The 25,179-nt window shown below is 47.0% G+C and overlaps 2 protein-coding genes across 2 annotated transcripts; one reads left to right on the top strand and one right to left on the bottom strand.

The window, feature by feature from the left end:
* Positions 1-279: 279 nt before the first annotated feature.
* Positions 280-12,886, bottom strand: LOC112983489 (uncharacterized). Its single transcript, XM_064511534.1, has 9 exons — positions 12,628-12,886; positions 11,402-11,521; positions 7,990-8,061; positions 6,763-6,882; positions 4,681-4,782; positions 4,012-4,192; positions 3,243-3,347; positions 2,647-2,721; positions 280-1,333 (listed from the first exon to the last, which is right to left on the bottom strand). The coding sequence occupies exons 1-9, from the start codon at positions 12,726-12,728 to the stop codon at positions 1,079-1,081; spliced, it is 1,131 nt and encodes a 376-aa protein (XP_064367604.1). The 5' UTR covers positions 12,729-12,886; the 3' UTR covers positions 280-1,078.
* Positions 12,887-12,970: 84 nt separating this feature from the next.
* LOC112983521 (heat shock 70 kDa protein 12A-like) lies at positions 12,971-20,210 on the top strand. Its single transcript, XM_026100697.2, has 4 exons — positions 12,971-13,334; positions 15,380-15,604; positions 16,650-16,821; positions 17,832-20,210. Exons 1-4 carry the CDS (start codon positions 13,053-13,055, stop codon positions 18,875-18,877), a joined length of 1,725 nt encoding a protein of 574 aa, XP_025956482.1. The 5' UTR covers positions 12,971-13,052; the 3' UTR covers positions 18,878-20,210.
* Positions 20,211-25,179: the final 4,969 nt, after the last annotated feature.

The raw sequence follows: 25,179 nt of genomic DNA, 5'->3' as shown, positions 1-25,179 counted from the left end.
CACAATCAGTTCTTCAGAGTACTCTGGTTTTCTGAAAGCCAGGTTTCTTGAACACAGCTGGTTCCCAGCTCATGTTGCAGAGGTCAGCAACCTGCTCACAAAATGGAGGATCTCTGAGAGATACAAAGGAATTTGCCTGCTACAGAGAGCTGCACAGGAAGAAAGTTTTCTTTCTGGAACCCTAGAGAAAATGACAGAGAGTTTGTGCAACCTATGAAGCCACTGCAACTGGCTGGCCTAGAAAGCAGAACTGGAGTAAAGGACTCAATGGGCAAGCAGCAGGTTTTCCAGCTGTTTTTATTTGGTGAATCTCAAATTTCTCAGTCTGTAGGACTATGGCGCAGTAAATTGTACAGACATGGGAGTACTAGCAGGCAGGTCGTATTCGTGTGGGCACCAGTGAGTGGCCTTTGGACATGTAAGAGTGGGCCTCAGTGTCTGCATACACAAAATCTTATGAGAGCCTGTAGCCTTTGCGAGCACAGGTTTCCTTGTCTTTTAGTTCCTTGTCCTCTTTCTCAACAGCATTTTTATCCAAGCAGGATTCTTGCTTCTTAACAGAAGTGAGCAGGACTTCTGTGAACAGGTCATCTTTGTGCTCACTGCTTTGTGCCCCTGCTGTAGACACAGTGGAGATTAGTGATGCCACTGCCGTTAGGGTAAGGTGCAATTCAGAGCTCCTCAGAGTAGGCGCCCACATGGTGTTGGTGAGGAGGCAGGTGCTTCACAGGATGGGTGAGATCTCCAATGTTGTCTGTCTAAAATTAGTCCACAATGTCATAAGCATCTGTGAAGAACACATAATGTAGGCTAGAAGCACAAACTCTCTCTCCATACAAATGCTACTTAGAGACAGCAAGGAACAAAAGTTACATTATATGTGTGCATTCTGCCAAGGCAAACATCTTCAATTTTTAATACCTTGTTTGTAAATAACAATGTGTCCAAGGTCTCCCAAGCCAGGGGTGTCTAACTTACTCGGTCTGGAAAGCAGGCAGTTCATGGGAGAAAGGAAAGCAGCATATTGCACACAGCAGCCGATTCTTCTCCCAGTGGTCAACATGACTCCAAAGTCATGTTACTTTTTATCATAGATTACACCTTTCCTAATGACTTGTTCCCCACTTTTCAGAATGGGCCACAGAAGTCCTACTCTTTTTCTCCAGTGCTCCAAGCTTTTCTTGTCCACGTGTTCTAAATATTTTTCTGAACGTTCCTCTAGGCACCACTCAACTTTAATGGGTGAGTCCTGAAGACGCAGCAAACAATAAACTTGGCAGCACTCCATTATAAAGCGTCTTTGAGTGTGATTTCTCTGATCACCGCCAGTGAGCTGAAAATCAAGTAAAATCAGTTTTACAAGCTTTGCAATGTTGCTTTGATGACCTACTCTGATTCTGTGCAGCTTCTCCCCATGAACTAAGCATTAAACTTCATCTGTCAAAGCTGCTGATGCTGTTTGAGTGGGACAGACAGGGGTCCCAGAGTCACTTTAAAGGCTCTTTTATTTATGGAGTCTTGCCTTCTGGACCATTCCAGTGGCCAGCAGCTGTCTATATACCCTCATAGCCAGCAGAGGCCTGTAAAGAGCTTGACAAGCCTGAGCTTTTGGAAGGGCCCAGGAAGCTGCAAGTGGATGAATTTGCTCTTTGGAAGCTTTATATATAATTTCCTGGAAAAAAACTAGATTATAGCCCACTTGGACAGCAAGTGTCAGGGTCCTGAATGCACCAACAGTCTCTGCAACCTTTTCCCACCCTCTGCAGACATTTGGCTACCTGTGATCAAACTTAGCTCTGATATGGCATGGCCACATAAGCATGGATCAGATTGCTGCAAAAACAGCTAAGCTGGCAGAAAGAGTGGTGTGAGAAGGAGGTGCTAGAAGCCCTGTCTGGGGACTCCATCCACACACCCTCTGCCCCTCGACTCAGGAGCTGGCTTAAGCTCAGGATTGCCTGGGTGGTTGCCTGAGCTACACTGTTGGGATGCCTGTGCCCAGCCCTGTACCTTGCTGACCTCGACCAATGGATTGACTTCCAGGCTCGACCTCGACCTGCCTCATCACTGTGGGCTTGCCTGGTGATCATCAGTCTGTGGCTGACCCTGATGATCATCATCTGACCTGCTCTGCTCACCTTGCTTGGGTGCTGTGGGGCTGTGCTCTTGTTGGTGAGAGCACTGCCCGGCTTGTCCTGCTGTCCCCTGTGGCTCCCAGCTCCCCTGCCATTGAGGAGCAGCCTCATGCTCACTGCTCCCGAATGGCAAGCTGCCAGGTGCTTGTTAGGGCTCTGTCTAAATTAGACAGCTGCTCTGGTGCCTCCCCAGGCAGCTCAACTCCAAGCCAGCTCTCCTGGTCACACACCGTCCTCCAGCGGATGAGGGGAATGCTGCGACATAGAGCCATGGGAAGAGCTGGAGAAGCTCCTCAGCCAGAGGAGTATCTCCCTAGGTGCAGCTTTGGGGAGATACTAAGGTACGTGTACCTCTGTGTGTGCTTGTGAGAGTATATGGGCTGGAAAACCCTCTCTACGAGTGGAAAACAACCCCAAGCAGAAGGGAGGCCTCTCCTGTTTTATACCAAGCTGCACAGACATGTCAGAAAATTGACCCCTTCCCCTTCTCCTGGGCTGTATCTTTACTTACCACGCTGCTGTAAAACTTCAGGTGGTTTTGGGAATAGGCATATTTTAAGATGTCCCTCATCTGTTGTGTCATCCCCTACAAACCAAGCACAGCACAAAACAGACTGTCAGTGTGTGGCATGGCCAGCAGTACCGTCCCTGAGCACTGGGAATTTTTGTTTCCCTGAATGCATCAATCAGTGATGGAGAAGCTTCTAGTTTCAAGTTTTGGAGGAAGGTCCCATAATAGGAACACAGGCCTGGGAAATGCTTTCTGCGTTTGTATGTGCACCCCAGCCAGATGACTCAGGCATGCAGCAATATTTCTGTGCATCACGGGATGGAAAAGGTTGCCTGCTGCCTAGATTAAACTAATACTGATCCCTAGACCCTAGCTGTGTCCTCGACTGCACCAGCTCTCTCCCAACCTCACAGAAAAATATGCTGAACCTCACCTTTCCACTCTGCCTCTTCTCTCAGTTCATAAGTTAACTCCCTGTATTTGCCAGTATACTTTGGGCAGTGTCCCTAGCAGAAGCAAAGGTCTAAATGGATGACAGACACAGATGGCCCAGTTATCCCAGTGCCTGACCCCAACTGCAACAAGACATTAAGTACGTGTTTGCTGTCGATCGTAGTGTCATTCGAAGCTGGAATCTCAAGGACTCCAAATATGTTATTCATTCTGCACTGTAAATCCATCTCACAGGCATCAAACAGCTCCTGCAATGCAAAGACAACAGCTGATCAGAGCAGCAATCACAGTGATACTAGAAACATGGTGTGGAAAGCACACACTCAAACCACATCTGCATTAGAGTACTTTGTAGGTTCCATAATTGACTGAAATCTTGAATGCCTAGAAAAGAAAGTGTTTCAATGAGCTGTCTGCATGATGAACCTCAAACACTCTTCAGCATCTGTGGGGCCTTGTCATTGTAATAAATGCTAATGACAGCCTCTTCCACAATCCTGTCCTTAAAATTTTGATTTAAAGTGTACCATTTTGATATTTTCCTTTAGATTTCCCCCCCCCCCCAACACCAGAACAGCGAGTCAAACATTGGAAGAGGATCTCCCACTTAGTACTTAAAGCATTAATCATAACGAAACTGGACTGTTTCCCACTCTACCACCTGGTGCCTAGTATGGGTAAGATATGGGTCTGGGATTTGAATGTGCCCTTCTGAATGGCAGAAGGAAGCAGGTCACTGTCAGTTTGGTCTTTACAGCATTACATAGGCCCTGCCAGACTGAGAAATAAGAGATCACAATTTAGTACCCAGACCTGTCTGATAGAGAAGTACTGAACACCCAAAGCCTGCTCTGCTGGCTATGGTACATTGATTTGATAAAACTCGGCTCTAGAAAATAAACATGAACAAACCTGAATTATCTTCCTTCCATTGCTATATGTCAAAATGGGGACTTCAGAGCTCCTGAATTTTTCCCATTCATGAAGCCTGAGCATGTCATACCTCTGCAGCACTGCAGACAAACGCCAACAGTCGTTCATGTTCTCAGAGTGCTTGTGCATGCTCATGGCTTTAGACAAGAGTGCATGGATTCTAGGGCAAGAATAAGATTCAAAAGCTTAGCTAAGACAAGATGAAACAATGAATAAGTATAGCTATTTCAGAGCATGGTACGAATTGACCTCTGTTTCATGAGTGCCATGTTTTCTACACCCATTTCCTGACTATACCATACCAGCTGGCAAGCAGCTTTCATGCGGGAAATAGTGTTTTCCCAGGTCTACTTTGAAGGGTCACAGTGGAATATGATCAGATAGATAGTGGCATTTAGACTGTGTCTTTGTAGGCTAATTCCTTTTATTAATATGCTGACACTGGGAACATCTCCTTCTCTTTCCAGAACAAGCCCAGTCATCTGCCAGAGCACAGTTACAAAGAGATGCTGGCAGGCAGGAAGTCTGGGAAGAAGGTCTCTATGCTGTTTGCTCAGAAACAAAGGGTTTATAAGGGCAAAGCGAGAAAAATGTGTCTCCTCAGTGTAGAAACACATGCTGCATTGGAAAAATGAATAAACAGCCTACCTTGCCTCTAGGCCTCTGATCTTCTCCTTCATCTTCTTGCACTCTTCACAGTCTTCACCTTTCTGCTGAAACACTTTTTGGGTGACCACTCCAGCAAATTCTCTGAAAGAGATTTGTTTTGTGAGGTCTCTTCACTTGTGCTTGGACACTGGGACAACAGTGGAATTACCTGTATGGAAGAGCTGATTCTGAAATCCTCTGAATGCCCGCAAAAAAGCGGCGAGGGGGGAAAGTGTACAGCACCCAGGAAAGACTCCACAGAACCAGCTCAGCAACCTCCCTGCAAGCCCCCACCTGGCATGTGCATTCAAAGCAAGGCAAGAGCTCTGGTGAAAGCTATGTATGGCAGAAGAAAGAGAGGTGGGGTTGTGAGGATTGGAGGCAAGACAAGAGAAAGACAGTGGGTTTGAAGAAAACACAAGGGTGTCAGCAGTGGCCTTTCTCCTTCCCACTCCTCTCATTTCATGGTCACTCTCACACAGCTTGCTTTCTACCTGCATCTTCCTTGCTAGTGATTCTCCATTGGTTAGAATCTGATCTGGTCTTTTCTCTAGCTGTTCTTTCCACCTTTAACATCAAAACATTACCACCAAACAACCCAAAACCCTCCAGAAAGTTTCTGTCCTCTTGGATTCCTTTCTCCACAGATGTGTGGGTAATTTTGGGCTCCTGTTCTCCCAGTGGCTGAAATTCTCCCATCTCCAATGCCTGCTCTTCAGGTGACACTGTTGAGCTTAAAAAAAGCCCTTTCTACATGATGACCTCAGTGGTCAGTCTGGGGCATATTCACGCCATGTGAGCACTGGGATTTCTTCCTTTTTACTCTTCACCAGGATTTTTTAGAGGTTGCGTTTTCTTCGGTATTACAGATCTCAGAGCAAGTACATGCAGTTCTAATATAAAGGAGACCTCTTCTCCCATGTTTCTTTCCCCTCCTTTCAGAGCAAGCTATATCATCTCATATACACGTTCTGATCTTGTGAATTATCCCCTTAAGTCTCTGCTTTGTCAGTTAAATTACCTTCATTCCTGTACATGGAAATACTGTGTTCAGAGTCTGTCTAAACATGGAGGTAGTCGATGTATTATGCATATTGGAGGAAGATGACTGACTGGGTGAAAGGACCCTTCTGAGAAGAGCTAATTCAGAAAAAACACAACACTCGCTCCCTGTGGCTCCACTGTCTATGGCAGTGTAGAGCCTCAGGGTTACTGGTCTCCTGCCACTTGCAACGATCAGGTGCTGTACTCTGCCTAGAGATGGGAGAAAACGATCTATGTCAAGCAGGCAGACCTGGGAACAGAGCGAGAACCAGGACCTAAATTTGGGAGGTGTAATCTGGATCTAGATTGGCTTTATGCCAGCCTTCTATAAGAAGGCAAGGAAACTCAGGGACAAAGGTGAGTAACTTGCTTATTATCTGAGTCAAGGTCCAATGTTGGGGAACCTTTGCCTTATATCAGCCTAACTCTCAAAGTAGCACTGCTCCCGAATAAAGCTCCAAGGTTTGAAAAAGGCCATCGGTGAGCACAAGAAAATGCACGCACCCTTCAGGACCACTCACACATGCCAGGGATGACCAGAAACCTTACAGTACCACAGAAACAGCCTCTCTTCATTGAAATCTCACAGGAATGCCTCTTCTCCATACAGCACTGTAGAGTTCAGGTAAGGCATGGAAATCCAACTGTAACATTAGAAGTCTATTCCTCCTGTATTTAGTCACTGAGGATGACTTAATTTTCCATTTTATCCCCTAGATGCCGTCCCTTAGGCCGATTTCTTTTCCCTTCCTCCTGATTAACTCCTTGCCCCCTTCTCACAAGAATCCCTGCCACCATCATATCTTCCCTCGGGGCTTGCCTAGCTCATAAGAGGACAGTTCTCACAATGGTTTGAGTACGATTCAGTGTCAGTCCCAGAAACATTCATGGTTTTTCCCTCTTTTGCATACATTCTTCCTACAAAGGATCACATTATCTGTTGAAACACTCTGAAAAATGGAAAACACTTTGGCCCACGAGATTGAGGCTATAGAAACCCCCAGGCAGTGTCATTTCTGGTCACCAAAGCAGACTCACCCCGCTTCTTTTTCCACCTCCTTCGGCCTTTCTGCCTGGTCAGTGTACGGGGAATTCAGGTCTGAAAGCTGGCTCTTGCCTCCACAGACCACTTGTTGGCACTGGCTGCCAGCTGGTCTTCTGCCAAAAAAAAAGAAAAGAGAATTTGTACAGCGAAGGAAGAAACCCTTGTACTGCCAAGAGCTGCTTTCCACAAGACAGCTCCCTGAGCAGAGCCTCCGAAGCTGCCTCGATGCTCGTGGATAAAGCAGAGCCAGAACAGAGGCTGCAGGGCACGCGACAGCCCGGCACACGCGAGCTGGCACTCTCCCAGGTGATGCCTGGCACAGCTCAGAGGACAGCATAGGCCAGGGCTGCCCAGAAACAGGCAGAAGATCTGAGCAGTCGTTCAGGCTGGCTGCAGGGGGGGCGGCATACAGGGAGAACTCCCAAAAGATTAACTCAGCCCAGAACTGTAGAGCGTGAAACGGGATCGGGAAGCGATCAGTGCAGGGGGCTGTTTTGCCAAAATCACCACCGTAAGGTAGGTTCTCTTTGAACAGAGGAGAACAAAGTTGTGTGTTTGGAAGGTAATTTTCATCTCTTCAGCGAATGCTTAGGCATGAGTCTTCATGGCCAGTTCATGCAGATCCAAGTCTGCATGGTTGCTGCAAGGGGCTGTGCTGCCCCTCTCTCCCAGCACTTCCCCCTTGCTCTCCCACTGACGTGGGCGTTGGTGGTGTTTACACAGATTTAACAGTTTTAACTAGTTTACTAGTTTTCAGCCACATCAGTTCATCTCCAGGCTTTCTCTGAGGACACAGTTTATCCGCTGAGCTCAACAATTCAGTATAAAACCTGGATTACGTCAGCCTTTCCCCTCAAAGCGAAGGCGCTCAGACAGCGTGCCCCCAAAGTCCTGCTGTCTAGGATCTGTTACCCTGCTTAGGCTCTTCTTTCCAATCGCTCCTCCCCTCGCAGCTGTTTAAGAGCTGCCTCACCCTTTGGAGCGGCGCTGGATGGATCACAGGGCACTGACCGGCCCTGTGCCTCCAGCGCGGAGCTCCACAGGGTAGGAAGCAGGAAACACAGCTTTTGCTGACAAATGTCACAGGCAGGAAACGTTTCGGGCCCTCGTTGCGACCCCCGAGGAACGCTGTAGAGATCTGCAGAATGATTTCTCCACAAGGTTGGCTCTAAGGTGAAACTCGCTCCAGTTAGCCAAACGAGCCCCCGCATGCAACGTACCTGCCATCTCCTTCCGAAGTCCTCTCTCTAGGGCCAGGGCCCATACATGATGCTTCATACATCCCAGCTTTGCTGTAGGAAGAAAGCTCAGGTTTACCCTTGTGTACACACCAGCAGAACATGTTTGCCCAGACGAGTGGCAGCAGAAGGGAGAAGACGACCCAGGCTCATAGAAGCACCGGAAACTCCTGCAAGTGTCAGGCACTTTCTTGCTTTCACAAACCAAGGGACAAAGTCATTTCTGCTAGAAAGAGCAGCAACAAGCACCTCCTTTTTGCGGGAAATGACACCCTTCCCTTTCATTGCACTCATTAGCATGCCTCCCCCAGCCAATAAGGTGCGGAGGGTTGGCTTCGCCCCACAAGATCAGCCAGAGCAGTTTCACTTTCACCCGAGTGCAGTCTGTGGTCTAACTCCTCTGCAACGGCCCTGGCTGTGCCCCTCTGGGTTGCTCTCAGCCATGGCCAGCTATGGATTTTGGCACCTCCTACAGTGGGTACTGTTTTTCCCTTGCTTCAGGGGCAGGCCAAATCCGCCAGGTCTTCTGGGGAGCAGAGCACGGGCTCAAGACACTACAGATGCCCATGTGCCTCCTATGCAACAAGAAGCAGGAGGTCAGGAAGGCTGGTGATGTTAATCCTCCTTATTTACTCCTTCCCTCTTTCTTGCGAGTATCCCAGCCACCATGTCAAGCTTCTGTGCTTGCCTTGCTCTTAAGAGGGTAGTTTTTCCCAATGCAAAACCCTCGAGTGCCTCTGCACACTGACTCCAAGGGCTCTCAGATCTGCTTTTACCACCCAGCCTTCCCTTATTGGCCTGGATGGCTTTATCCTGAAGGCTGCTCTTGTTAACGGAGCCACGACCTATTCACAGAAGGATCTGGATACAAATGAAAGTTCAGGTCACAACACGACAGGGTTCCCAGATGTCACTCCCATGCCCTGGTAATGGACCCTGATCTGCCCTCCAAGACAAACCTGTGATAGAGGCAACTCAGTGCCTGGCCATGACAACAGAGCCACCTAGGAGAACTAAACTTTGGTCTGCCCTGCAGAGCAGAGCTCCGATCTCCAGGCTTGAGTATGTTTCAGTGTCATTCCCAGAAACATTTATGATTTTTCCCTTGTCTGTATATAGTCTTCATTGTAAAGAATCACATTATCTGTTGCAACTCTCCAGAAACTGTAGTCAAGTCTCAACAGAGTCACACCAACATCTCCTCCTCCCATCCATCGGTCCATCAGGAACGGAAGAAATGAAAAAAATGTGTTGCGGCCAGTGAGAACGTGTCCACTGAAGTCCTACAAAATGCACAAGCCAAACGACCTCCCTCCAATTCCTCATCAGCCCACAGGGAAAGAAGTCTCAAGACCTAAACTTCTCAGGGCTGTGCTTTGCCAGGTGGGTGGTTTTGTGAGTCAGAGGACAGGTGTCACGAGTTCGTGGCCAGCAGGGTGACTTGTATTTTTCTTTTAACGCTTCACTGACCAAACAGCCAGGCGGTTGTCGGGTTTCAGATACTTATTAAGTATACCAGTATCCTTAAGCAAGAGAGTTTAAACAATATAGCAAGTTCCGTATTTTAACAGGGTAAAAATAACACACTACACTACATACAGAGCAAGCAGGGGTAATACGACCTGTTCCACGTCGGGCGAGGGTCTCAAGTGTGCAGGACGCAATAAGGGGGGGGTCCCAGACCAGCTGAGAGGGAGCTCCAAAGAGCTGTTGTTATTGTCACATTTTATATGTTTCTAAGGCGCATGTCTATTGTGATTAGGTTTCTTGGCATCCTTATCAGTAGCCAGAACCTATGTCACTCTGACACACTCCTCTGGGCTCAACCCGCTGACTGGGTTTTCAAAAGGGAAGGGAAAAGAAATTAATGAAAACTTGTGACAAAGGTTTCCACCCTTCAGATTTAGAGAACTAAATAGTGGAGGCCCCCCATCATGGGTTCTCATGCCTGATCAGCATGTAGTTGTAGATATTAATTCCCCTTTTCACTTGATTCATGAGGCAGCTTTGGTGTGGGTCAGGCTCTTGACATTAGTTTAGGCCGCAAGTGGTTGGTAGCAGATAATAGCGGAGGTGGTGACAAAGGCATTGTTATCATATCCTGCACAAGCTGGGGTGTGTGTCCACAGGCAGGGAGAGACTACCCGGCCTACGCCCGGTCCCACTCCCTATCTGTGAACAGTGATACCTTCCCCTCTTCAGCAGGCCTTTGGAGTAAACAGTGCCTTGTCTGTTCTCCACAACAGGGCACTGCCCACAGCGCAAATGAAATATGCTGAAATTCAGTGTGAGGTGTGCACCTTATGTGATGTAGATCACAGAGCGTCAGTAAGTTGTCTCTGGATTCCCAATAAAACCTACCCAAATTCTGGTGCTAAATCAGAAGCCTCCTCATGCCTGGCATGTTTGTAGCCTCTTCTGTCTAACCGGCCCTGCTAGATGCCAGGTACGGTTGACCCTCAGGGTCCACCTCACTGCATGTCTGCCTGCTTCTCCCAGCAGGGCAGAGAAGGGACTGTAGCCATCCATAATGGATCAGTGCCAGCCAGCTGCAGGTCAAGGACCTGCAAAATGACTGCTGTGGCACCACCTCCTCTGCGGGCAGGACTCAGCAAGGGCTTTGCAGCCTGGAGAGCCCAGTCCAGGCCTGGGGGAAGCACTTCTGAGTCTTGCCCTTTTCAGGCTCCCACGTTTGGGAAAATGTTCTGGAGACAGCACATCCAGAACCGAGGCGAGGCAGTGACCGTATGATAGGGTCACCGATAGGACCCTGGTGTTTCTTCTGCAGGGCATCTCGTTACTCATTGTGGGATCCCCATGTTAGTCCTTGGCACTCTCCCTGGACACACTCCCACCAGACTGGGGGTGGAAGGAAAAGGCCTGACAAAAGGCATCTGAAAGGCGGGAAGATGCAGTGTTTGCAGAGCTGGAAGAGGCAGAGAGTGAGAAGACCAAAAAGGGCTGGGAGAAGGCTGGGGAGAGAGCATGCAGGAAGGTCATGGCAGGAGGGAAAGGGACAGAACCAGATCCCTCCAGGCTCCACCAGCAAACAGCTGCTCTCCCTGCACCCACATCCCGGTGGTAGGCTATCATGTCTTTTCCCTTCCTCCCGATTAACTCCTTGCCCCCTTCTCACAAGAATCCCTGCCACCATCATATCTTCCCTCGGGGCTTGCCTAGCTCATAAGAGGACAGTTCTCACAATGGTTTGAGTACGATTCAGTGTCAGTCCCAGAAACATTCATGGTTTTTCCCTCTTTTGCATACATTCTTCCTACAAAGGATCACATTATCTGTTGAAACACTCTGAAAAATGGAAAACACTTTGGCCCACGAGATTGAGGCTATAGAAACCCCCAGGCAGTGTCATTTCTGGTCACCAAAGCAGACTCACCCCGCTTCTTTTTCCACCTCCTTCGGCCTTTCTGCCTGGTCAGTGTACGGGGAATTCAGGTCTGAAAGCTGGCTCTTGCCTCCACAGACCACTTGTTGGCACTGGCTGCCAGCTGGTCTTCTGCCAAAAAAAAAGAAAAGAGAATTTGTACAGCGAAGGAAGAAACCCTTGTACTGCCAAGAGCTGCTTTCCACAAGACAGCTCCCTGAGCAGAGCCTCCGAAGCTGCCTCGATGCTCGTGGATAAAGCAGAGCCAGAACAGAGGCTGCAGGGCACGCGACAGCCCGGCACACGCGAGCTGGCACTCTCCCAGGTGATGCCTGGCACAGCTCAGAGGACAGCATAGGCCAGGGCTGCCCAGAAACAGGCAGAAGATCTGAGCAGTCGTTCAGGCTGGCTGCAGGGGGGCGGCATACAGGGAGAACTCCCAAAAGATTAACTCAGCCCAGAACTGTAGAGCGTGAAACGGGATCGGGAAGCGATCAGTGCAGGGGGCTGTTTTGCCAAAATCACCACCGTAAGGTAGGTTCTCTTTGAACAGAGGAGAACAAAGTTGTGTGTTTGGAAGGTAATTTTCATCTCTTCAGCGAATGCTTAGGCATGAGTCTTCATGGCCAGTTCATGCAGATCCAAGTCTGCATGGTTGCTGCAAGGGGCTGTGCTGCCCCTCTCTCCCAGCACTTCCCCCTTGCTCTCCCACTGACGTGGGCGTTGGTGGTGTTTACACAGATTTAACAGTTTTAACTAGTTTACTAGTTTTCAGCCACATCAGTTCATCTCCAGGCTTTCTCTGAGGACACAGTTTATCCGCTGAGCTCAACAATTCAGTATAAAACCTGGATTACGTCAGCCTTTCCCCTCAAAGCGAAGGCGCTCAGACAGCGTGCCCCCAAAGTCCTGCTGTCTAGGATCTGTTACCCTGCTTAGGCTCTTCTTTCCAATCGCTCCTCCCCTCGCAGCTGTTTAAGAGCTGCCTCACCCTTTGGAGCGGCGCTGGATGGATCACAGGGCACTGACCGGCCCTGTGCCTCCAGCGCGGAGCTCCACAGGGTAGGAAGCAGGAAACACAGCTTTTGCTGACAAATGTCACAGGCAGGAAACGTTTCGGGCCCTCGTTGCGACCCCCGAGGAACGCTGTAGAGATCTGCAGAACGATTTCTCCACAAGGTTGGCTCTAAGGTGAAACTCGCTCCAGTTAGCCAAACGAGCCCCTGCATGCAACATACCTGCCATCTCCTTCCGAAGTCCTCTCTCTAGGGCCAGGGCCCATACATGATGCTTCATACATCCCAGCTTTGCTGTAGGAAGAAAGCTCAGGTTTATCCATATGGCTCTGGAAGGGAGAAGACGACCCAGGCTCATAGAAGCACCGGAAACTCCTGCAAGTGTCAGGCACTTTCTTGCTTTCACAAACCAAGGGACAAAGTCATTTCTGCTAGAAAGAGCAGCAACAAGCACCTCCTTTTTGCGGGAAATGACACCCTTCCCTTTCATTGCACTCATTAGCATGCCTCCCCCAGCCAATAAGGTGCGGAGGGTTGGCTTTGCCCCACAAGATCAGCCAGAGCAGTTTCACTTTCACCCGAGTGCAGTCTGTGGTCTAACTCCTCTGCAACGGCCCTGGCTGTGCCCCTCTGGGCTGCTCTCAGCCATGGCCAACCCTTCGCTCTTTGTCATTGCTATAGATTTTGGCACCTCCTACAGTGGGTACTGTTTTTCCCTTGCTTCAGGGGCAGGCCAAATCCGCCAGGTCTTCTGGGGAGCAGAGCACGGGCTCAGGACCCCGAAGACACCCACATGCATCCTCTTCAACGAGAAGCAGGAGTTCCGAAAGTTTGGTTATGATGCTGTTATGAAGTACAAGAGCCTGCCCTCCAGTGAAGCTCACAAGTGGTACTTCTTCCAGAACTTCAAGATGAACCTGTACAGCACGGTATGTAGAGCAGCTGCTGCTGATATTCTTAATAAGTGACAGGCTTCATGAGCCTTTCCTTTATGCCACAGTTCCTTGCCAAAGATTAGCAAACCTGACAGCACTCCTCAGAGAAGCCAAACACTCGTCCTTAACAAAAAGCTGCCCTGATCCAGAGCTTAGCAGAGAAATCCAGAGGGCCGCCTTTGGGGCTCTCTGCCTCAGTCCTTTACAGGGAACAAAGCAATATGCCCACAATTTGGAGAAGTCTGGCAGCCTCAGCATCATAAGGAGGGCTCCCTCCTGCTATATACTTCATTTTGGCCTGTCTCTCCTCCCCTCAATTGATATGCTGAAGCTGATTTCAGGGTTTCTAGCTCTCTGTCAAAGATGCAGTGGCCAGCATTTCTCTCTGGAGGCTCTGTGCTAGATCAGAATTGTTCACAGCTTTTTCTGGTTCTGTGCTTTCAAGCAGGCATTACGCTGTCTTAGGGACTGCTTGTCTGTGCTCCAGGTTTGCACAGGACTTCCCATAAGGCTCCCACCATTTCTGCGTTTTGCCTGTTGAAGTTAACTTTTCCTCAATGTCACCACCTACTTTTACCAGCTCATTTTGGCTTTGTTTTTTATTTTACTTTGAACACTCTCTGCATTGGTGTTTCTCCACTTTGAGCATTTGCACTGTGCCTTGCTTTCTACTAGATGTGTGCTTGAAAACATGGAATAAACTAGAATGCAAGGCCAGGCCCAGAGAAGGTCCTGCGTCTGCTATTTGGCATCCTCCAGGGCTAAGCAACTAGCTTCGAACTGGAGGTGGGTGGAGGTGCTGTGTGGAAGGCCTCTGTGAAGTCGTCTGTCTCCAGGAAAGCTGGGAAAGATGTGGTCTGCCACAACATCTGTGTAGAGAGGTTTTGGTGGGGAGGGGGCAGCTATGGAGAGATTTTAGTTCACCAGACATTGAGGGAAACTGTATTAAAAGGGCTCAGAGACAGGAAAGGGTAACAACACTTCTTACACATGTCACTAGTTAAGAATCTCCACAAAAAATGTCCATGGAGGACACTGTCACAGCTTCCACATAGTCACCCTCTGATAACTGATCCAGAAACAGTGAAAGGAAGTGAGATTGTAAGTAAGGAATTGATGAATGAACACCAGATTCCTTTTTTTCTTCAATGGCTGCACCTCCAGAACAGGATTCAATGTCACGTGTCTTCACTGTGTGTTATTTAAGCTGGGCAGCCCCTACAGCTGCCTGTTTCTCTCTGTTGGCCATAAAGGAGCCCAGGCTGATGGAGTTGATGATCCAGTTGATGATCCTTGTTGTGACTTAGGGCTATCTTTGATGGATGCCGAGGCAGAACAGAGAGAAGTGCATGCAGTAGAGGCTGGCTTCCCAAGCATCTTTGGATACAGACAACAACTTCCACTCTTGCTAGACAGAGCAGGCAAGCAGGGACTGATGGAGGGAATTTTGGACTGCTGGGAGAGATGAAAGTATCTCAGAGCAGCCATCTGCCTCAAGCTTCAGACAACTCAAGGATACACACGGGGAGACACATAAGCCTGTAAATCAAGAGGACACATTATAGAGGAACAGTCCGTGTCACACCAGAGGGATATTTGTTTATGTATGTGTCCAGTATATATTTTGTTAACTCTATACACAGAAGTATAGGAGCAACCAGAAAGCTCTGAAGTCTGTATACATACACCTGGGAAATGTATGGTGGTATCACATAGACAATGCAATTCTCCTCACTGCTGTTTCAGTAGGATCTATGAGGTGTTTATAAAATTTGGCCCAAGCAAAACAATTGTCTTATCAGGTATTTTGCTAATTGATTCATAGATGTTAAGGGGAGGTGGTTCGGTAGCTGATCTGTGTGGATTAGAATGCAGTTAGCCACATACCAAAGCCATTTCTGGGTGTTTACTCAGATTTGGAGAAACAGTCTCATTCTGTGCTATATTTTGTGCAGCACTCAGTGTAAAGGGGACAGGTCTATTACGAAGGCTGCCGCATGCAACCCTGTGACATTTTTACTGTTTTATTTCATTTGTAGAAAGTCACTTCCAGCATGAAGCTGGAAGCAACCAATGGAAAAATGCTTCCTGCCCTGACAGTCTTTTCCGAAAGCCTCCGCTACATGAAGGAACATGCCCTGAGCACCATTCAGAATGCCTCTTTCCAAACTGTGTATGACCACACAGAGGTCACCTGGGTCATTACCGTCCCGGCTATATGGAGCGCTGCTGCCAGGCAGTTCATGCGGCTGGCAGCAAAAGAGGTAAAAGCAGTGGTTACCCCATTTCCTCAAATTATCTCCAGAGAATTCTTTACCCATCCAAGTAAGGGAAATCCTCAAAATTTAAACAACCTATATTTTAAATTTCAGTCTATTGGGGAGAGGAATTTCCCATGCCAGGAAGGGGATCCCCAAACTGGCAGTTACAGCCACTCTGCCCTTTCCCCAGCCAGGCAGAAATGAGCCCCACAGAGATCAGTGAGGCAAGAAATGGGGCTGATCTGCTGGAAAGCAGCTCTGTGGAAAGGACCTGGGGGTCCGGGTGAACAAGTTGACCATAAGCCACCAATGTGCCCTTGTGGCCAAAAAGGCCAATGGTATCCTGGGTTGCATTAGGAAGAGCACTGCTGGGAGGTAATCCTCCCCCTCTATTCAGCCCTGGTGAGGCCACATCTGGAGTACCATGTCCAGTTCTGGGTTCCTCAAACAAGAGAGACATGAAGCCACTGGAGTGAGTCCAGCAAAAGGCTACTAAAATGATTAAGGGACTGGAACATCTCTCCTATGAGGAAAGGCTGAGAGAGCTGGGACTGTTCAGCCTGGAGAAGAGAAGACTGAGGGGGGATCTTATCAGTGTGTATAAATACCTGAAGTGAGTGTGTAAAGAGGATGGGGCCAGACTCTTCTCAGTGGTGCCCAGCGATAGGACGAGAGGCAATGGGCACAAACTGAAGCACAGGAAGTTCTGTCTGAACATGAGGAAAAACTTCTTTACTGTGAGGGTGACTGAGCACTGGCACAGGTTGCCCAGAGAGGTTGTGGAGTCTCCTTCCTTGGAGCTATTCAAAAGCCATCTGGGCAGGGTCCAGGGCAACATGCTGTAGGTGACCCAGCTTGAGCAGGGGGGGTTGGACTAGATGATCTCCAGAGGTCCCTTCCAACCTCAACCGTTCTGTGAAGCTGTTACTCCAGTATGGCTGTTCCTGCGATGAGAACAGCATCACTAGCACATGGCTTTCATGCAGCAGCAGGGGAGCCACAATTTTGCTACCTTTGCTGAACTAACGCCTCTCTCTCATGATTTTAGGCAGGACTCATCTCTGACATGTTTTCTGAGAAGCTGATTATTGCCCTGGAACCGGAGGCTGCATCACTCTGGTGCAAACAGCTTCCACAGGAAGGGTTTATGGCAGACAGCAGTGACAATAAAAAGTTTGAAGACTCCCCAGGGATCCAGTATGTTGTTGTTGACTGTGGAGGTAATAATTTTCCTGTTCAACAGGTACCATGTTTGCTGTGTGTTAAGTTCTGCAGTATCTGACACAGAGATACCCAAAGAACTGAGGTGAAGTCTGAAAACTCTGACTCCTCTGCTGTCCTTGTCAGGACTTTTTTTCTTTCATTTCTCACTTAATGAGGCCCCATGGAAGAGACAGAAATGGGGAGGAATGAACAGGACTGCTAAAGACCTGATGCAAGACAAAGAGGAGCCCTTGAGTGTCTAATGTCTTCAGGCCAGAGAGTCGCAGCAGGACCTCCTGCCAGAATGCCAGGCCAACCTGCCCCATGTCCCTGTGGCAGCCACTAACACACACCCACACGCTGCTGCGTAGTTTGAATTTACAGCCTCCTCTCTAGGAGGAAGAGTATTGCCCAGTGAATGGATCAAAGGGATTAGCTAGTAGGCCCTATACAGAAAATCATCAAGAATATTTGATGGAATACTTCTTAGCAATATCTTTAGTTTCTAGTGGGGGGTTGGGTTTTTTTTGTGTAATATATGAATTTCCTGCCAACAGCAGTCTGGTGATCCTGAACAACTATTGAACAGGGATCAAGAGCACCACAAGTTTCTGTCCCACTACCACAGCTCGCCTTAATTCAGAGCTTGTATATCAAAAGGCAGGAGTCAGCTAAGTGAGGAGGCCAGTCTCAATTTATGATCAGAAAGGAGATCAACTTGTGCAGGGAGCAAGTCAGAGCATCCAGCTCTCATCAGCAATTCCATCATCACAGGGGCCTTAAGAGACCAGACTTGTAAGCAAAAAGGCTTGAATTTAGGAAATCTGAAAGCATACAGGCAAGAGGGGAGGAGTGAGGATGAGAAAAAAATGCAGCAGAAAAGCACATTTGGGAACCAGGAGTTTAGAAAGTAAGCCTACATTCAGTGAAAAGTAATGACCACATCTTTAATGTAATTTAACAGCCTCATGTAATTTAGCAGTTTTCTAACAGTTAACTTTATTTGTCTGTGTGTGTGTGTGCATAGGTGGCACAATAGACATGACGGTACATGAGATCCAAGAAAACCATTGCCTTAAAGAGTTACACAAGGCATCTGGAGGTGGATGGGGAGGCAACACAGTGGATGACAACTTCAGTGCATTCCTCAAGGAAGTATTCAGTGATGATGTATGGGATGAATATGTAAAGAGTCACCCTACAGAATTACAGCAAATGATGTACAACTTTAGTCTACAGAAATGCTCTGCTAGTAGGGAGGAGGTCTACATACATTGCTACTACAACTTGACCAGAGTGGCAGAGGGCAAGAAGGCCATCTCACACTTCTTCAAAAAAGTAAAGGGAGCTGAGTGGTGTGATGGGACGATCATGATCACATATGAGAAAATGAAGAGCTTTTTTGCCTCCAGTACCAAAAAAATCATTGGTGCTTTGAAGGAAATCCTTCGCAAGCCTGAGGTGTCCAAGGTCCAGTACATTTTGCTCGTGGGAGGCTTTGCATCTAGCGTCATCCTGAGGGATGAGATCTGTCAGGCCTTCAGCAAGAAGTATCATATCCTTTGTCCAATAGAGCCCCAAGCAGCCGTTGCAAAAGGGGCTGTTTTATATGGAGTCAATCCACAGGTTGTTGCCTCAAGAATCAGTGCTCAGACATATGGCATAAAAGTAACTCGGAAATTTGATCCTGCTATACATGATTTATGTAAGCGGAGAGTCTCCAAATGTGGTGACTATGTTTATTGTGCTGATCTCTTCAAGAAATTGGTGGGAATTGAGGAGTCAGTGAATATAAATGAAGTTGTCCACTATACTTTCTATCCAACGGAACCAGATCAGACAAGTACATGCTTTTCTTTCTATTGCACAGAAAAGCAGGATGCTCAGTATGTAGATGAGGAAGGGCTGGAACTGCTTGGCTCCTGCAGAGTTCCAATGCCAGACACAAAGCTGGGGAAGGGGCGTAAGCTCAAGCTGGAGATTAAATTTGGGCTTACTGAATTTAAAGCCACAGGTACTGACATTACTTCCAACCAAAGTCAGTCAGTTATGATAGATTTTTTAGGTGTGTAAATAGCCAGTTCATAGAGCAGCAGGGACAATAATTCAAGGGACAGAATGGCTCAAATGGGAAGTACCAACTACAACAATAGGAAAAGCAAACAGACTGTAAAGTCCATCATCCAGCCTTCTGCTCACACAAGTAAACAGTTTACTAGTGTGATCCACTGGTTCCTTCTATTCTGCCCTCACCAGCCACCCATTCAGTCCAGCATCCTACTATCTGCCATATCTGAGAGCAGGTTTATCTCCTGTTTTCTCTCTTCCTCTTTCAGCTTAGCCCTGTCGCATCTCTGAACATGGTAGTCCATACCACCAGTATAAGCACCTGTACCCTGCCTGTATTTGATATAAAGCTTCTGGACTGGTGTCTAGCTTCCTTATATACCAAACCCATACCTATTTCTTTTAGCCCAGTGTCTTCTTTCAGCCGCACCCTCTCTTCCTCTATCTCATATCTCTTTATCTGGAGCCCAGGTTCTCTGGCAGTGGTGACATTCAACAGATTTGAGTTTTCTTCAGGACATGGCTTAGAAATAGATCATATGTAATTAAAAAATTAAATTGTCTCAGTCAAAGGTGCTATGATGTGAAGCAGTAACTCAATGCAGTCTGGTGGCTTGCATACAAAACTGCGAGAGTCCTGTTTGCATTAAACCATTGGGTGATTTGGCTTTATTAGCTGAGCAGATATTAATGTCAGATTGTAACACTACAGATCCGAATAATGTTTATGCACCTGCCTGAGCCCCTCTTTCCAGTTGTGGGTACTTCCTACACCTCTGACTTGGGCTTTATAATTTCCAAGTCCATAAAAGCTCCTTTGCCTTCTGCTTAGAGCTCCTGTGAACAGGTCCAGCACAGTCTGGCTGGCATGAGTTCAAATTTGTCCAAGAAAAAGCTGTGTTCCTGCAGTCTGATTTAGTTGAGCAAATTCCTATACCTAAGAGCCCTGCTGACTTCAAAAGGATTTTGCATAAGCAAAATGTTGAGTCCATGTCAGAACAGATCCACCACCTAATCAGGCCTTAAAATTATTATTATTCTCTACTTGCGTGCTAAGGTTGTAGCGATTCCCTGCTGAACTGTCCAAATGTCTACTTGCTTAGCTGGATACACTGGATTACAATTCCGTGCTGGAATTGTTATTAGCTGTAATGACTGTGTTAGAATCACTGCTATCAACGTACTTAATCCTGCTACACATTAAGGCAGAGGATTAATCTGTACATATACTTACATGTTATGATGTATAGAAGCTGAACCGTTTTGAATACAACATTGCATTTGTTTTCACATATAAAACCTTGACTCTTGCATGCAATAAACGTAATTCACAGCAGAAGCCTTAGTACATTTCTATTGTGTCAGATGGTACTTGTCTGTAATCTGTGTAGGGGCCATCCAGGGTGTCGAGGAGCCAAGAAAAAACACGAGTTACACTCTCCACCCAGCTATTTTTGCTCCTCTTGCTCCTAAACTAGCCATCCTCTGTCTCCCAGACTAAGCCAGTTTCAAGTCTGTCTGTGCTGCTAGAAAGATAAAAGGTGAATTCAAAAGCTGAATATGCCTGCTCTGTCTTAGTCTTTGGAATTTGTACTTTCACCATGCAAAGCGCAACATGGCTCTGACTGAGTCCACTATTGCTCTTTCAGAGGGAGAGAGAAGTGCGGTGTGATTGCAGCTGGGAAAGCTGCCTCCTTCTGCCCTCAGTTCTTTCCCACTCATGTCCTGTATGATGCATTCAGATATTGAGACCAAGAGCCTGGTGGCAGCTCCTAATTTTTCTTCTTTTGAGTGACTAATGATGCTTGATATTCTCAAATACTGAGCATGGAACAGATACAGGTCCTTGTCATCTCTGTAAAAGGAACACTGCGTGCTAACATCTCAAGCTAAGCAGTCAAGAAACCTGGCAATACCTGTTAGGGGAGGTTTTAGCCTCAGTCTGAAAGGACATGGGGGTGTCAGGAAAGTAAGAGTTATCGGGCAGAAGATGGGAGGAAGAACATTACATAAGCTGAGTGTTCTTGTCAAGCTCATCACAGTGAATTGGCTATGGCTATGGCTATGGCTATGGCTAAGCAAGGGCTAAACTGCCTCCAAAACCATTATCTCCAGTCTCATGTTATGGTTCTAGAGTGAGCAGTTATACTGCAAGGTATTTATTTTGCACTGCCTAATTTCATCTAGGAACACAGGTGTGAATAACCTGAGCAAATGCTTTTCCCAAAGAATTTACAGATCCGACTGAGGCCAGGAAGTATCTGCTATTGCACAGAAGTTCCTCCTAAATGCATAAGCTCCACATTTAAAAGTCTATTCACTCAGTGCAACTTCTCACAGTTGCACAGTTACCCTAGAATTAGATCTCACAGCCCCGTGAATTAATGGTGCAAAAGAGCAGCAGCAGCAGAACCATTTCCCTCCCGATGCTGAGGCTAGGTTGCTGACTGCTGGAAAAGGAGACATTCTCTGCTTCCTTTGGCAACAACTTGTCTCCAGCCTGCTCCTGTCTCCCCGGGCAGAGCCCAGCCGGGAGGCCGGGTGCCTCCAGCAGCAGTGACCATGGCAGGGGCCTGCTGGAGACACAGGTTTGCCACATGGCATCTGTACCTCCTTTGTCCTTTAGACATCTACACCAAACACATCTGAAATATCAGTGGGAATAATGCTGAGAAGACTAGAAGGTGCTTCCTGCTGTAGGGCTAGTTTTTTGTTTTTTTGTTTTTAAACAACCTGTTTAGGGTTATTGTTGTTGCTTCTTTTTTTTTTTTTTAAAGACTGTGTTTACTGTGACTATGACTTTTGCATTAAGATGAACTTGGACATTAGGAGGAACCCAACGCATTGAGAGAGAACTAAATTCAATAGTTACAGATTTGCTGCTTCCATTACAACCTGCCCCATGCCCTGGGCCTGCTAACCAACAGTCCCGCAAGAGGATTTTCCCACATGTCCTAGTCAGGGCGGGTAAGTGCACTCTGCTTCTGGTTGTGAGAGGAAAGCATCACTCCCTCCACGATACCAACACAGGGCAGTTACAGCCAGCCAGAATAAGGACTGTGGATGTTGAGCTGAGGAGAGGGGCAGAACGGTCCTGAGGATCTGCCTCGGTTCTGCTTTTAGTTCAGCCACTGACACCCTTGTGCCCCTACACTCTCAGTGTAGTCTTGCTGGGCCTCAGTGTTTTTTAAAGAAGGAAATATTTCTACTAGCCTTTATAAATGCCTTGTGTCTTTATTGTACAGTCATCAAACCAACCTCCTGTCAGCCTGAAAGAGGGCAAAGGGCTGTTTTTCAGCTGCAATTTACATTCACCTGAAGTCTGACAGGAACTCAAATCCCAGCCAGTGTGAGTCCTAGTGCTGGCTTAGCCTTGAACAAGAGCATGGGTCTAATCTTACTCCATATCCAAGTCTGGCTGTTCCCCCTTTATCCTATTTCAAGCTAGGCAAGGGATTGCTTCTGCAGTCTCATCAGGGAAGCATATACCTATTAATGCCTTCACTTGACTTTTAGTATGAAAACTCCAGATATTCAACTGCTTTGGTTTCCTCTAATAAAGGGTGTCTCCATGGGAATTAACAGTGGAAGAGGGATAAAAAACCCAAGCCTCATCATCTTCTGAAATCTTGCTCCACACTATGAAGGATAATATTTCTTTCTCACCTGCTTTTGTGGAGTACCTCTCTTGAAGGAGTTTCTTGAAAAGGTCAATTTGAATCTTAGTTCAGAAGATCAAAGGAGACACAGATGGGTCATCTGAGGGAAGATAAGTTAATGATATTTAATTAAAAAGTATTTTTAATAGGAAAAAAAATTTACTCCCACAGTATGTTCCTCTGGCAAAAGCTCCACTGCTTTCCTGGTACTAGTTCCCTCAGCAGTCTCCTCCAGGCGTTCCAGTCCTGTCCTTGCTATTGAACTGCTCACAGCTCCTCATCTGATGGGTCTGAGTCTTATTGAAATAGCCCAAACTAACCTTTCCCTCTTTCCTAGCTGCTGAGCACTTTTCCAACCATCCTCCACAACAGGTGTGCCTGCTGAGCTCCGATTAGGCACTGCTGCATAATAAGTAGGGTGATTCTATTTATATTAAACATTAAACCTCAACAGCAATTCATGAACTTTAAAAGAGAATCAAACATAGACAGCTTTACAGTGCCCAGTAACCTGGACATCAACTAGCTCTTCAGGTAGAGTCATCCCTACCAGCACCTGACTAATGCATAAAAAGATGAAGTGCATTTCTGTTTCCAGCTCCCATATACAGGTGCTCAGCTCCAGAGCTTGTCATATTGACTTGTATAAACCAGATGATTTCCTCATAAACTGAAAGGGAACAAACACTTTTTAGAATTGCAATTATTCCCCTATACTGTATTAAGAAGTCTGTCACATGCTTTACTGGCAGGAGTCAGAGGTAGAAAAAGCACAGTCATTCTGCTCAGTCCAAACTAATATGGCTTTGCCCTTTACTCTTTATTTCCCAATGGTCTATCCAACCCCAGATTTGTCCATCCACCAGTAATGAAGTTCCCACCCGTGTTTGAGGCTATATCTGCAATTCTACCTGGCACCCTTCTTTAGAAAATATTTCTCCATATTCAGCAGAAATTATATTTCACTCAATTCCTTCAGTATACAGATTGTTAAACATAACAGAATACAGGAGAGGCGAAAGAAATAAAAAAGCCTGCATCCTCCTCCCTCAAGATAATTTAGTGAGGGTCAGCAAAAAACATGAAGACTTTATGATTAAACAGAAAAATGTTCACAGCTATTCCATTTTAAGGCCAAAACCGCAGCCTTCTAGAGTTTTTTTCAATCACTAGAGATCCCTGAGATGTGATACAGACGTGTATAACCCTATTAGAGATGGCTGAACTTTATGAGGTATTATTGTGTTCATCTTACATGGACTTGGCAAATTGCACATGGGGAAAATAAAAAATAATTTTCCAAAGTGATAAAAATAACACTGAAAGGTACAAGGAAAGAATATTAAAGCATGTCACTGAAAACACAATAACATGCTTGATGAAATCATCATTGTTTATTTTCTCTGTGGGGATATCTGACAAAATAGTGAGTGAATAAACACCTTTGTAACGAAATGACCCAAGCGAGAGGTAGGGGAGAGGAGCTGAGAAGCCTCCTAGTGAAGCTGAGGTTTGTTTGTGAAGCACTGCGTACAAAAGCGGAGGGAAAGAAAGAGAGAACAAGGGAGATGAAGAGGAAAAAGAAAAAGAAAGTTAAGAGGGAAGATGCAGTCTTGAGCAATGTGCATTGGTGCTGTGGTTCCTTCCAGATGTATCCATGACCATGAGCTTTTCCAGAGTTCCCAGCTGGGGTTCCTCCCTCATCAAAACAGCAGGGCTCACCACTGCTCCCTAGTTTCTCCCATGAGAAGTGCCCACAGCAAGTCAGCATGTACCTTGATTTAAGAGAAGAACATGACACCTACAGAGAGGAAGAAAAGTTGCAAGTGGGTAATTATATAACTTCACATTTCAAAGGAAAATCAGCTCTGTCTCTATGCTCTGGACATGTCTGACTCCTTTCACTTCTGTTAGTCAACACCGCTCTTTCTTCAGGAGCTCCCTCTCTTTCAGGCTGCCTGTGATAAGTACCTGCACCACAAGCTCCGCTCTCATCCAAAAACTTCATGGTTTCCCCGTCCAACTCCTACCAGGGAATTATAGAGCCCAAGGCCTGGAAACCACCACCTCATGAGATTTTGTCTTTGCTCCTTCCTCTGAGTGTCTGTGGTGGCTGCTGGGCTCAGCTGATCAGAATTTCCCTGATTTGTGTTTGCCTCCAAAGACGCAGCAGCCCCAACAGCACGGCTTCCCCATCCTGCCCTCTCAGGGCTTTCCTGAAATCTGGGACATTTTTCTGAGGATTTTTGTATGAGAAAGCAGAAGTTTGTGCAGCTTTGCATGAGACTACTCTTTGTTTGCTTTAGGGAAAAGGGAGAGGGAGGGAAGGGGGATGTGTAATTTCAGTGAAGTCATTTAAGGTAACGTGCAGTCTTGCAGCTCTCCCCAGTACAGCCAGAGGCAGCTCCTGGTTTCTCTGACACACTTCCCCTCCTTGCCATGTACACTAAAGTCTCGACCCCACATACAAGGCTGCTCCACTCTTCCCACTGTAGAAACACAGATTATGGCCACACATGTTCCCCAAAACTGCATCCTCCCCAGACACAACATGCTTAATTTCACACTGAACATACACAATACCCCAACAAGGATTTACAGAGCAGCAAGAAGTTGGAAGACCAACACAGATGTTACAAGGTGGAGCTA

The sequence above is a fragment of the Dromaius novaehollandiae genome, chromosome 1 (assembly GCF_036370855.1).
Source record: "Dromaius novaehollandiae isolate bDroNov1 chromosome 1, bDroNov1.hap1, whole genome shotgun sequence".
Classification (NCBI taxonomy): Eukaryota; Metazoa; Chordata; class Aves; order Casuariiformes; family Dromaiidae; genus Dromaius; species Dromaius novaehollandiae.
The sequence above is the reverse complement of the archived record's forward strand: the minus strand, read 5'-3'. Positions and strand labels throughout refer to the sequence as shown.

What these genes read in the sequence shown, in the direction of transcription:
- LOC112983489 (XM_064511534.1), bottom strand. Translation starts at nt 12,728, where the DNA reads ATGGATAAACCTGAGCTTTCTTCCTACAGCAAAGCTGGGATGTATGAA. An exon ending in ATCAGAGGCCTAGAGGCAAG is followed by an intron (nt 4,193 to 4,680) that starts GTAGGCTGTTTA and finishes TTCTTGCCCTAG; the next exon opens with AATCCATGCACTCTTGTCTA. An exon ending in TGAAGTTTTACAGCAGCGTG is followed by an intron (nt 1,334 to 2,646) that starts GTAAGTAAAGAT and finishes CTTGATTTTCAG; the next exon opens with CTCACTGGCGGTGATCAGAG.
- LOC112983521 (XM_026100697.2), top strand. Translation starts at nt 13,053, where the DNA reads ATGGCCAACCCTTCGCTCTTTGTCATTGCTATAGATTTTGGCACCTCC. An exon ending in TGCGGCTGGCAGCAAAAGAG is followed by an intron (nt 15,605 to 16,649) that starts GTAAAAGCAGTG and finishes TCATGATTTTAG; the next exon opens with GCAGGACTCATCTCTGACAT. An exon ending in TGTTGTTGTTGACTGTGGAG is followed by an intron (nt 16,822 to 17,831) that starts GTAATAATTTTC and finishes GTGTGTGCATAG; the next exon opens with GTGGCACAATAGACATGACG.